The sequence below is a fragment of the Pteropus vampyrus genome, unplaced genomic scaffold (assembly GCF_000151845.1).
Source record: "Pteropus vampyrus isolate Shadow unplaced genomic scaffold, Pvam_2.0 Scaffold182, whole genome shotgun sequence".
In the NCBI taxonomy this organism is placed as follows: Eukaryota; Metazoa; Chordata; class Mammalia; order Chiroptera; family Pteropodidae; genus Pteropus; species Pteropus vampyrus.
Window position 1 is genome coordinate 3,522,221 of NW_011888963.1, and position 13,236 is coordinate 3,535,456.

Genomic DNA, 13,236 nt, shown 5'->3' on the forward strand with positions numbered 1-13,236 from the left:
CCAAAAGCATAATCCATAAAAAGAAAAAAAAACCCTGAGAATTTAGACTTCATCAAAATTAAACATGTTTGCTCTACAGGAAAAGAAAATTGTTATGAGAATAAAAAGATAAGCTACAGAATGACAGAAAATATTTACAAATCGAATACACAATGAAGGATTTATAACCAAAATATATAAAGAACTTTTACAACTCGACACGAAGAACACAACCCAATTAAAAAATGACCAATAGATTTGACCAGACATTTAACTAAAAAATATATACAAATGGAAAAGTAAGCACATAAAAATGTTCAACATTATTAGCGAAATGAAAATTAAAATTACAATATGATAAGACTACATTATCCATTGACTCTCTTTCTATAAAAAATATTGAGACTACCAAGTGTTTGCAAAGATGCACAGCAAATGAAACTCACACATTGCTGTTTGGAATGCAAAATAGTATAGCCATTCTGGAAAACAATTTGACAGTTTCTTACAAAGTTAAATATATACTTACCATATGATCCAGCAATCCCACTCCTTGGTATTTACCCTAGAGAAATGAAAACAGGTTTACATAAAAACCTATACATGAATGTTTTTAATAGCTCTTTTCTTAATTGCCAAAACCTGAAACAACCCACCTATCACTCAATAGGTGAATGGATAAATTGCGGTTCTTTCATCTAATGGAATACTATTGGGCAATAAAAAGAAAAACTACACATATATGCAATGACTTGGACGAATCTCATAGGCAATTGTGCTGAGTAAAAGAAGCCAGTCTCAAAAGTGATTCCAATTATATAATATTATTCTATTATTTTATGATATTAGAAAGACAAATGGATGAATGGATCAGTGGTTTTCAGGGATCATGGATGGGATGGGGGTGTGACTGTATAAAGATATAATCAAGGCTCAATTATAAAGGCACAAGGGAGATTTGAGGATGATAGAACTGTCTGTATCCCCATTGTGGTGGTGGTTATATCAATCTACACGTGTTAAAACACAGAGCTGTACTCACTCCAAGGATAAATCAATTTTACTGAATGATAATTAAAAAAATAAAAACAAAACCAAAAAGACTATGCTGAATAAAAAAAAGACTTGCTGGCTGAATGTAGCTTAACACTGTATCTGCCACAGAAATATGCACAGTTTGCACACACAAAAAAAATCATTAAAAATGTCAAATGAAAGACAGAAATCTAGATTTCCCAACCAATTATTTTAAACGTTAAAAAAATTAATAACAAAAACTTTTTCTTTATATCTTGTGTGCTTACTTTCCAATTAAAAAATATACAAGATCTGTACTGAAATTATACAAAGGCAAGGTATACCAAATAGATATGTGATGAATGTTTACAGAATCATCTAATCTTTATTAAACATGAATGAGCTGAACAGCTAAGCCACGAATTTATCTCAAATATTAACTCTTCCTAGGATTTTTTTGCTTGAATTAAGAAGACTATTAAAAACTATTTTTCTTCTTTCTGGCTCAAGCCATGATATGCACTCATATCCCTAACTCATGTCATTTCTATGGTGCTACACGCTTTTAAATTTCTTTGCTATGGAGACATTGAGCATTTGTTTGCCTGTAGCTCCTGTGCAACAAACTAAACCTATTAGGATCCTGCCCTACACTGACCTGTCACAGGTCTAAGACTCATTTATTCTGATCAATTGCTAAGCAGATTGGTTAAATCACATGTGTGTGTGAGTGAATAAAAGTAACTTCATTAAAAAAAAAAAAAGGCAACATTAATTTGGTGTTGCTTTGTTCTAAATTGTGTAAAACAGAATGTTTCCTATGCTGGAAAATGATTAACAATATAGCTGAGGTTTTCAGAAGTACCTAGCTCAAGAATTAAACACATTTTTAAAATTGCAAAGATGTTATCTGCATATACTTACAGTACAGAGCAAGTATAACTCTCATACTTCTTTTAAATTTCTATTTGTTAAGAGATTTTTAGAGCCCTCCACATTGTTTTAAGGGCATTCTTTCTGAACTATAATTTAACGTAACATATCATCATCTCCAATTTAACTAGGTTTAGGTCAAATTTTCAATAAAATTTTGAATTTTACAGCTTTAATAAATTAAACTACAAAATATAATGGTGCTAAAATATATTCACTTATACATTCTACAATATCTGCTTTGATTCCACGTTACACCATCACTTGCAAATAAACCAAACTGGAATGTTCTTGTCAGCAATCAATCAAAAATATAATAAACAATTATCTATTATAATAATACTATTTAACTGAAAAATGAAAAACACCTAACCATATTGAAGCACTCAATGCAGTAATTTTTTATTCAGTCTATGACTAGCATCAAAAGCAATAATGAGTTTGCTTAATTGTTTTTAAAGGCATCAAATATTACGAAAAGTTGCAGCTTTCTATATCTTAGCTGTGAGGACACTGATTAATAAGGATGACTATCTATTATTATGAACAAGGAAATAATAAAGGCAATTTGCAAAAATAAAGTTTATATAAAAATATATTAGTCCTCAAACTTCCAAATTTGCATGAACACCTCATCTATTGGCTTTAACTGGCTCCCTCAGCACGTAACATTTATTGTTCAGTCCTTTCACACACCTCACCCTTGAACATATCATTATGAGTTGAGGAGTTTAAACCATAGAGAAGCACACTCTCTTACAAAATTACAGTAAGGGTCAATGTCCTTTAAATAATTTTCACAATTTAACACAGTTAACCATATCTGGATCATGTGGACTCATAATTAATAAGGCTTCTTGAAAAGATCTGTTTAAGCTAAATGTGATGAAAGTGAATGAATATGTCACTAGATTAGATTTAGGTAGAGAAATTTTTTCTGCTTCAGCTTAATGTGAAATAAAATCCTAACAAATAAATTTAAAATATATATGACAATCTAGTCTAAATATCATGAGATTATTATTCCTCTGAAATATTAACAGAATTGGGAAAAATTTCACAAAAGCTTCTCTCCCCAAACCCCAACATTTATAATATAGAATTTTTAGTAAACTCTTAAAAAATTACCTGCTTCTGCAGCCATCTTTCATGCCTTCGTTGTTTCCTTCTCAGATTCTTCAACTTGCTCCTTTCTTTTTTACTGAGCCTCTGATTAATGGCACCCAATGAAAAACTGCCCGAGCGCAGGAAGTCCAGAGGAGAAAGGTGCTCTTCCTGGTCTGAGGCCTCCAGCATGCTCCTGCCAGCTGAGGGCAGGTCCATCAGGAAAGTCAGGCTGTTAGAACTAGCATGGTCTGAGTACACTGCAGAAGCTTCTAGACCACAATGAAACTCTCCTCCTCTTTGTGTCTGAGCCTCACGGGGAGCCACTGAAAATCTTTGCAGCAGCATATTAGGATCAAAACTTGATGAAATCTGAAAAGAACAGCTATTTTTACTAGATTCAAAAGGCAAGTCTGGAAGGTCAATACACTGTGTTTCATTTAGCCTGGGATAGGCAGTAGTCTTATCATGTATTTCATATAAAGTGGGTAATAAAGTCAGTTTCTCACTGATGTTCAGATCCAAACTATGTGATTTTCTATGAAAAGCTCTTGTGGTGCATCTGCCAGTCACAAGCTGGGGAACAAAAAGCTGGTATTTTGGATTGGATGCTTTGAAGAGCAGTTTTTCGTTCTTCATCCCAAAATACGTAGACCGTACCTCCAGGCAGAGTGCTTCTGTTAATCTTCCAGGGCCATTATTATTTTGAGCCATATTGAAAAGCCTGTGATTTCTGTTTTTGGAGGCGCCACCTGTCAGTAGATTGTCCGTGTCACAACCTGACTGAACTCTAGGATGTGACAAGTATTTCAGCGATGGTCTCATTAGTTGGCCTGCCTGTGCTGGCTGATAATCAGTCCGGCTCTTGGAGAGATGTACAGCTGTAAGCTGGCCACAGGAACATTTTGGAGTGCTGACAAAATTAAAGCCCCCTAAACGGGCCCCACAAAAAGGGCAATTCAGTTTTCCAACTGTCCACTGGGCCTACAGGTAATAAAGGAAAATAAAGACAATGCTTTCATTGTAAAGTAATCAAAAAGAATGTGATTTTTTTTTAAAGCCAACCACATGAAAGTTTTCTATGCCACAGAAAAGGCTAGCTAGCTTTCTGTTTTCTGATTAGTAGACAGAACAGTAAATGGAAACAAGCTTTCTAATAGAGATAAGCAGCTCCAAAGTTCTAGAATGATAACATATTGTACATCATGCCCATCTAAGCAATACCTCTAAGAATTCTGAGAGTGTCTTAAACAATAGGTTGAATATGAATACAGTGTGAACTAATGAAAGAAAAATACACTATGGAACCAGGAAGCAAATCAGTCTACAGAGCTAATTTGCAAGTAAAATCTCACAGAAAAGTGTCTGTTTTGATACACTTCTTGCATACCAAGCACTGTGGGAGGGAACTTTACCCAACCAATAGAATAAAGCTCTTCCTGTCTTTTACATATATACAACCAAAAGATAATGGTTGCATACAAACAGTGCATTTTCTATACTGAGATTGGAAATTAATGATGAACTTGCTTTCAAATGATGTTTTCTACAGAGATAGTGGAATAACCGCAGTGTCCTGATACATTTTGTGAAGTTCTGGACACTGGCAAGCAGCACACTGGCATCTTCCCAGGAAATCATTACAATGTGATAATGGATGCAAAGAATAGCTATCAAGTGTTATTGTTTAACAAAAAAAGTTAGTCAGTGAAGAAAGACAACTATATTTTTCTGAAGATCATATTACTTATAGTTTTCTAAGACTTAAGCATTTTGATTGTGAGAAATGATACTATACTGTTAACAAGGTGATTTCTTGCTCTTGTAACATTTCATTAAGGATCCTTAAAAGTGTAGTGCTTTGATTTTTATTGTGCCAATAGGAGTCATTAATTATCCAGTTTATTTTCTATGTGTGTGCATACATGAGTAATACTTATAGGGTATTTCATTCACTCAATAGAAACTGTTCTAGGTGCAGGGGATACAGTAATGAATAAAATATAAAAACCCCTGAGTCCATGGAATTTATATTCTAGTAGGGAAGCTAGGCAATTAACAAGATCAGTAAGTCATAAATATATGTGGATGAGTGTGTGTGTGTGTGTGTGTGTGTGTGTGTACAATAATGCATATATTTATATGTACTTTTGCATATTTACAAGTACTAAATGTTACTTACAGTTTGTGTATGTATGTGTAAAATATACATAGGTATACAAAGCAGAGAAGGAAGAAAGGAAATGGGAAGAATGGTAACAGCGGGGAGGGGCAGTTGATCGTTTGGCTAAGCAACAGTCTCATTGAGAGTAAAGGCTTATGGAAATATGGGAACAGGTGAATATCTGTGGGAAGAGCTTTCAAGCAAGAGGAAATACCAAGTGTGAAGTCCAGGGTAGAAAAGCACCTGAAGCACTCCAGTAATAATGAAAAAGCCACTAAGTACAATCAAGAGTTACACATCCTTTCATGTCTCTTGAAACAATGCATCCAAGAAAAAATAGCTCTAAAATGAGGGCAAAAAACATTCTGAAGATAGTATATTCCTAATTTTACCCTGAAATTAGAAACTTACTTTTTGTATTAGGCAGTTTATCCATTCTGGAAGGGCTTCTATATTCATGTGCCACACATGACAAATACTTTGATCATCAACTGAATCATGTCTATCCTGTTATAGCAAAATGCAGAATATTAGTTATTATTAGTTCAGAATTTATTTCACAAATTTCATATTTAAGTTACAATATAAATTCAATTTTAGCTAGGAAGGAAATACTGCCTTCCTCTTCTCACTCCCATCTCCAAAAACAAGCCAACAAAGACAAAAAAATATATTTTTAGGAAATTTCCACCTGTGAATTAAACAAACAAACCAACCTCCATTTCATTGATTTCATAAGTTAAATTTAAAATTTAGCAGTAAGTTACTTACTGGGCAAATCCGGACCCTATTTTTTGTGTGTGTAAGAAAAAAACAGTACCATTCACAACTTTTCCCTGCCTTCAATCTCCGATTCTATCTGGATTCTATTAATGACAAAATAAAAGAGTTGTTATATTCTCTGTCAAGATTCTTAAAAGAAGGGTCAGAGGATGGCAGAGAGGGGCAATTGAGTAGGTATCTGGTAAAGTCTCAACTAAACTTCAGCTGTGTTAAGAACAAAATTTTCAAAGAGACAATTTTGGCTTTTTTGAAATAGATTTGTAGAAATAAATGTGATTATAGTTGAAACAATATGGCTTCCCAACATGTGAGAAAAATGCAGCGCGGGCCAGAGTGTAGATATGTGTCTGCTTATTACCTGTGTGACCTTATGTCAATTGCTTTCCCTCTCTGAGTCTCAGTTTCTTCGCCTGTAAAACACTGCTAGGTAATTGCTAAGGTCTCTTCTGGATCTACAAAATTTAGTTCTATGATATGACAGGAAAGAGTTGATTGAGAAGAACAGGGAAAGGGGTAAGGCTCCTGCCCACATCTCACATACCCTTCCTTCCCTAGGATCAGAGTTTACAAGTAGCTATGCAAGTTGCCAAAGCACAATTCTTTTTTAGACTTCTTAAGCAGTTAGACTACTGGTTACTATAATCAGGTTAAAATAACAAACAACAAGGCAATTACTAAACATGTCTTATGAGTTTGTATTCGCAGTGATATAAATGAAATAGGATTGGATTTCTTTAAGAACCTTTCACTGAATAATCTATATTTGATCCTGACCTAGAACCAGGATCATCCAGAATTTCTAGGTTTAATTTCCCAAGTTGGTCCCTCTGGACCTTATATCACTTTTCTCTTCCACTAGTAGATCTTAAAATACTAAACAGTGGGCCAGTATAAACAAAAATTTTTATTGTGATTTATTTACATACTGGAAAGATCTATAAAGAAGCCTCTTAATCTAACTTCCATGAGGCTCCCCAAAAATCACAATGTAAATTAAAATAGGAAAAGGATTTCAGCTATTGTTATATGTTAAATCACATTTCATTATTTTCCATACCGTACACAACAGTATTTTATATACCATAAAAAATATTCAATTTTAAGCCAAATTCAATATTATAATGGCGAAAGAAAATTTTGTTAAAAGGTTTGAAATTCTTTCAATTCTAAGATTTTAAAAATCTATAACACTGGTTAAAAATATTCCAATGACAAATAGAAAGTCTGTTGGGAAGTCTTTACAGATGGCCAAAGAGAAACTTTATAGTTTTATTCATGATGTCTGAACTCCAATTCTGATTAACAAAATGCAACTTTTTATGTCAACATTGAAGAGAGGGCCAGGCAAGTGCATGGCAATATGAAGAGGATATTACTGAATGGAAGTAAAGTTAGGAAGAGAAGAGACAATGCTAGGAATAGTTTTCTAGCTCAATCATCTTACTGCTTCCTAATACATATATCCTCACTAAAGTGTCAGGCAAACATACAAAGGTTTATTATTGATTCTCATAAAATGATACAGGGAAAATTCGGGCAGAGAGGGACCTAACCATCAGTTTCAAGATGGCAAAGTGAGTACATAGTCTAATCTATCCTATTAAACCACAGCACCTAAGAAAGGTGTTAAAAAAAAAAAAAAGAATAGCTAAACTAGAAAATATAGATGTGGAGATTTCAATGAACCAGGAATTAAGAGGAATCTCTGAATGATTAATGAGAGAAACAACATCATACTGTATCTAAGTACATAATAGATGAGAACCACACAAAGAATGGTCCATGCCAAAGTAGTGAAAACTAGAAGAAAAAAGGGCTCTGGGAAACTAGTAGAGGTGGAGTTGAAGTCTGATCATCTTTAGGCAAGAGTAGTACTTGAGGCAAAGAGAAACAGGGCAATATCCCAGGGTGGTTGGAAAGGCTTGGACAAAAATGGAAAGCACTTGCAGCAAGTTCAGAAGATGAGCAACTGAGGACCAACCTCTATTCTTGCCGAAAATAGTACTATGCCATATAAAGAATATGGTGTAGATTTGTTCATACTAATAAAATACATCTCTAATACATATTATTTTTCTTAAAAAAGCAAGTGATAAAAATAAATACACTGAATTATGGTATAAAAATCATATACAACCTAAAAAAACCAGTACTACACATTTCTATGGAAACATATGTAAATGGATAGAAAAAAGACCTAAAAGGCTGTGTACCAACAATGGTTAGGTTCGAAGGTTAGGAGAGTTACCCAAAGGAAACTTCAACGTTTCCATATTGTTTTTATGGGAGAATATATTAAATTACACTTGTAAAATTAAAAATGTATTTAAAATTGATTCCAATAAAAATAATTTGGCAATGCTGAAGTAAGTAGTATTAGACATGCTGTCACCATTACAACTTATAAAACTGGCAAGATTAAAAAGGTAACAAGAGACAAAGATGGGCATTTTATTATAATAAAGGGGGCAGTTCATCAAGAAGATATAACACATCAATATATATGCACCTAACCTGGTAATACCAAAGTATATAGAGCAACTATTAACAGACCTAAAGAGAAAAACTAGCAAAAATACAATTATAGTAGGGGAATAGCCCACTGACAGCAATGGATACAACATCCAAAGAAAAAATCAATAAGAAAATATCAGTCTTAAATGATACATCAGACCAAATGAACTTAATAGATATTTTTAAATTTTCCCATCCTCAAGTGAAAGAATACACATTCTTCTCAAGTGCATATGGAACATTCTCAAGGATAGACCATATGCTGGGTCACAAAACTAGTCTCAATAAATTTGAGAAGACTTAAATCACACCAAGCATATTTTTCAACCACAGCATCATACAGGAAATCAAAAGAAGAAAACTAGAAAACCACAAGTAGCAAATAAACAACATGCTACTGAACAACTATTAGGTCAAAGAAGAAATAAGAAAGATCAAAAGATACATAGAGACAAATGAAAATGAAAATATGACATACCAAAATTTTTCGGATGCAGCGAAGTGGTACTAAGAAGGAGGTTTACGTCATGAGGCCTACCTCAAGAAACAGGAAAAATCTCAATCTAACATTACACCTTAAAGAACTAGAAAAAGTAAAACAAAATAAAGCCTAAAGTCACTAGAAGGAAGGAAATAATAAAAATTAGAGCAGAAATAAATTTTAAAAGAAAAAAATGACAATAAAAATATTAATGAAACAAAGAGCTGGTTCTTTGTAAAAATAAATAAAATGGATATACCTCTGGGAAGACTCACTAAGGAAAAAAAGACTCAAATTAATAAAATCAGAAATGACAGAGGAGCCATTACAATGGACGCCACAGGAAAAAAAAACAAATGATTATGTAAGAACAAATGATTATATAAGATACATATTCATCATAAAAAAAAATCTCAGAAAACTAAGAGTAGAAGAGAACTTTCTCAGCTGTTAAAGAGCTTCTATGAAAAACCTATAGCTAAAATCATACTCAATGGTGAAAGACAATTCTTTTACTTTAAAATGAGGAACAGGATTGTCTTCATTCTCACCATCTCTATTTTACATAGTATTGATGGTCCAAGTCAGAATATGGCAAGAAAAAGAAATAAAAGACACACAGATTAAAAATTAATAATAACAACATTGAGATATAACTTTACTCTAGGGTAACTGTAATAAAAAAATAATAAAGAAAACAGAAAATAAGTGTTGGTGAGGATGTGGAGAAACTAGAATCCTTGTAAATTTGTGGTGGGAATGTAAAATGATACAGTCAGTGTGGAAAATAGTTTTGTGGTTTCTCAATTAAGTTAAACATAGAATTACCAATTGGCCTTACAATTCTACTCCTGGATATATAACCAAAATAACTGAAAACAGGTGTCCAATGAAAAACTTGTATACAAATATTCACAGCAGCATTAGAAACAAAAGGTAAAAACAATCCAAATGATGAATATATGAACAAAACATAGTATATCTATATAATAAAATATTGTTCAACCATAAAAAGGAATGAAACACTGATACACAATGAAAGAAGACAGATACAAAAGGCTCCATATTGTATGATTCAATTTTTATGAAACATTGGAGTCAGCAAATCCATAAATACAAAAAGTAGATTAGTAGCTGCCGGGGTTTGGAGGAAGAGGAAATGGGAAGTGACTGCTTAGTAAATCTGGGCTTTCCTCTTAGGGTGATGAAAATGTTCTGGAACTAGATGTGATAATGTTTGTCATTTACAATGACATTGTAAATTACTAAATATCACTAGTGGTAAATTTTATGTTATGCATATTTTAGCACAATGTTTAAAAAGAACAAAGTAACTCTTTATTCACAGATAACATAATATGAAGAAAATACTAGGAAGTTACCAAAAAAGCTGCTAAATTAAGAAATTAGCATGATTTCAATATATAATGCCATTATACAAATTCCTGTATATCTCATTTCTGTATATTAACAATGGGAGAAAAAAAATTTTAATATCACTTATAATAGTATCAAAAAACATGAATCACTTAGGTATAAATTTGACACTACATATATAAGACCTATCCACTGAAAACCACAAAACACCATACAGAGAAGTTAGACTTAATTAAATCAGGAAATATCCATGCTCATGGATTGGAAGGTCAATCTTATTACAATGTCAGCTCTTCTTACATTAACCTATAGATTCAATATAACTCCAGTTGAAACCCCAGCAGGCTTATTTATATAAATTGATAAATTTCAAAATTTATGTAAAAATGCAAAATGACCTAAAACACCCTGAAAAGTTTTGCAACAGAAGGAAAAAGGTAGAGGACATACACTATACGATTTCGACATTTATAAATGTGTTGAATGGAATAAAGTCAAAAAATATGATTTCTTGGTAAATAAGCGAAGGCAATGAAAAAATAAACTTTTCGATAATTGGTGCTAGAACACTTGGATAGCCATATGATGTAAAAACAAAACAAACAAAAAACCTAATGCTTATCACACACCATGTACAATAACAACTCAAAATTGATCAAAATCCAAAAGTAAAAGCTATATCTACAAAATGCTGAGAAGAAAACATAGGAGAAAATCTTTGAAACCTTGGTATAGGCAAAGTATTCTCTGGACGGAAAAACACTAACCACAAAGGAAAAAAAAAATGATAAAATGAATTTCATCAAGATTAAAACCATCTACTCTTTAAAAGGCATAACTAAGAAAATGAAAACACAAGCCACAGACTGGAAGAAAATTTCGGCAAAACCTGTATCTGACAAGAACTTTTTAGCCAGAAAATAATAACTTTTACAACTAAATGAGAACACAACTGTAAAAGTTTAAGTACAAGATTTTAACAGACACTTCACAAAAAGATATAGTAATATCCAATAATTACATGAAAAAAGGCATACCATCATTAGTCACTAGAGAAATGCAAATTCAAACCACAATGAGATAGCATTGCACATTTATTACAATAGCCAGAAGAATGAGGAGGAGGAGGAAGAGATGCAGGAAGAAAAAGAAAAAAGGACTGGCAATATCAACACTGACAAAGATATGGGACTGAAACTCATATATTCCTAGCAGGCATGCAATATGGTGTAGTCATTTTAGAAAACAATTTGTCAAGTTTCTTAAAAAGTTATGACTACGATTACCATGAGACATAGCAGTTCCTAGTAAGAACCAAGAGAAATAAAAATATGCGTCTACATAACGATTTATAAACAAATGTCCATAGAAACTTTATTATAGCTCAAAATTGCAAACACCTTAATGTCCATCAACAACTATAGCATCCACACATGGATAAACAACTATGGGATCCATACAGTAGAATAATACTCAGTAATAAAAAGGAATGAACTACTGATATATGTAACAACACAAGTCATTCTCAAAAACTTTATGCTGAGCAGAAAAAGTCATACATAAAAGAATATATACTATATGATTACATTTATAAGAAACTAGAAAAGATTGAATGTTGTACATCTTGTTAACAGTGGCAGGTACATAAGTATGTATATGTCAAAACTCATTAAAATGTGCATTTTATTACATGTAAATTGTACCAAAATAAAATTGATTTTCAAAATAATAAAAATATCCTTAAAGAAGAGTGATCAACAACTGAAAATCATAAGTTTTTTTAGTTGGTAAGCTCCATGAAGCATCTACTGTGATCTTAGTCCTCTTTGTACCCACAGATCACAAGAAAATGAGTGCCTGAAATAAAATCCGTACTTTATAAATGCTTGGTGAATAAAAAATGTCTATACTAGATCAAAACTGTATATATTTTTTACTGCGATCATTACTCTTTACCTTCCCTAGGCCCTACGGTTTTTATTTTCTTCAAACTACTGAAGACTGCTAAAAATGTGCATTGAACAGTGTGTTTGTTTTATTTTCAGTATTCTTAGAAAAAATTATTTAAAAATCTGAATTCTTAACAATTTGGTTGTATATATGAGCCAAGGTACATTATGACAAATTTAAATAAACTATATACATCTATTTTTTTTTGAAGAACCTTGGGAAACTGATTGGAAGCGACTCAAAAATAAGCAGTGTAGCTTTATCTAAATACTTTACCTCAGAAACAAAATAGATACAGATAAAACTTTTGAAGAACAGGATAGTCACCATACACCAAACACGTTAGCCCTTTCCATTAGAAGCTGACGGTTATGCAGATTAATATAACTCTAATGAATTCTGGAAAAGGCTCTCAGAGAATACAGACTAAAATCGACAAATACAGTAATCTTTCCTTCATTACTATATCCAAATTTTTTTTCTGACTTTTCCAGGTTCTACCTATATATGAGCTACACAAATATTTCCACATTGTTACAAAGACTAGAATATTAATGTGAGACTAAGCTAATGGCAATCAACCTATATACTGGGTGATTACTAGACAGTGTTGACCATATAAAGAGAGTGAAGAAACATATATATGCCAGAGACTGTGTTGGGTACCTTATTACACATATTATTTCATTTTATTGTTTCATTGTACAAATCCCATTATTTCAATTAATAAGATAAAGTGTCCATAATATTTAATCACATAAGACTGATCATGATACTAAGAAACCACTATCTACTATAAATTCTAGAGATGCTTTACAAACATTCCTACGAGAATACTGGAGTCATAGTTCTAGGCAGGTGAAGGAAGTTTGATAACATACTTAATTTTTACTACGTAATGAACATTTGTAGTGTAATTACTATGCCTCGGCAC

At 32.4% G+C, this 13,236-nt stretch overlaps 1 protein-coding gene across 2 annotated transcripts in view; it reads right to left on the bottom strand.

Moving 5' to 3' along the window:
* The window catches only part of RNF180 (ring finger protein 180), a 100,595-nt gene that overhangs the window by 81,185 nt on the left and 6,174 nt on the right, over positions 1 to 13,236 (bottom strand). Inside the window, exons 2-4 of one of the 2 annotated variants that reach the window (XM_011371096.2) lie at positions 5,609 to 5,704; positions 3,058 to 4,017; positions 509 to 544 (exon numbers count right to left, since the gene is read on the bottom strand). In XM_011371096.2, the coding sequence (XP_011369398.1) occupies positions 509 to 544; positions 3,058 to 4,017; positions 5,609 to 5,704 (1,092 nt within the window). Of the gene's footprint in view, positions 1 to 484; positions 545 to 3,057; positions 4,018 to 5,608; positions 5,705 to 13,236 lie in introns of those variants that run through there. The other variant, XM_023537217.1, reaches the window with a different exon arrangement.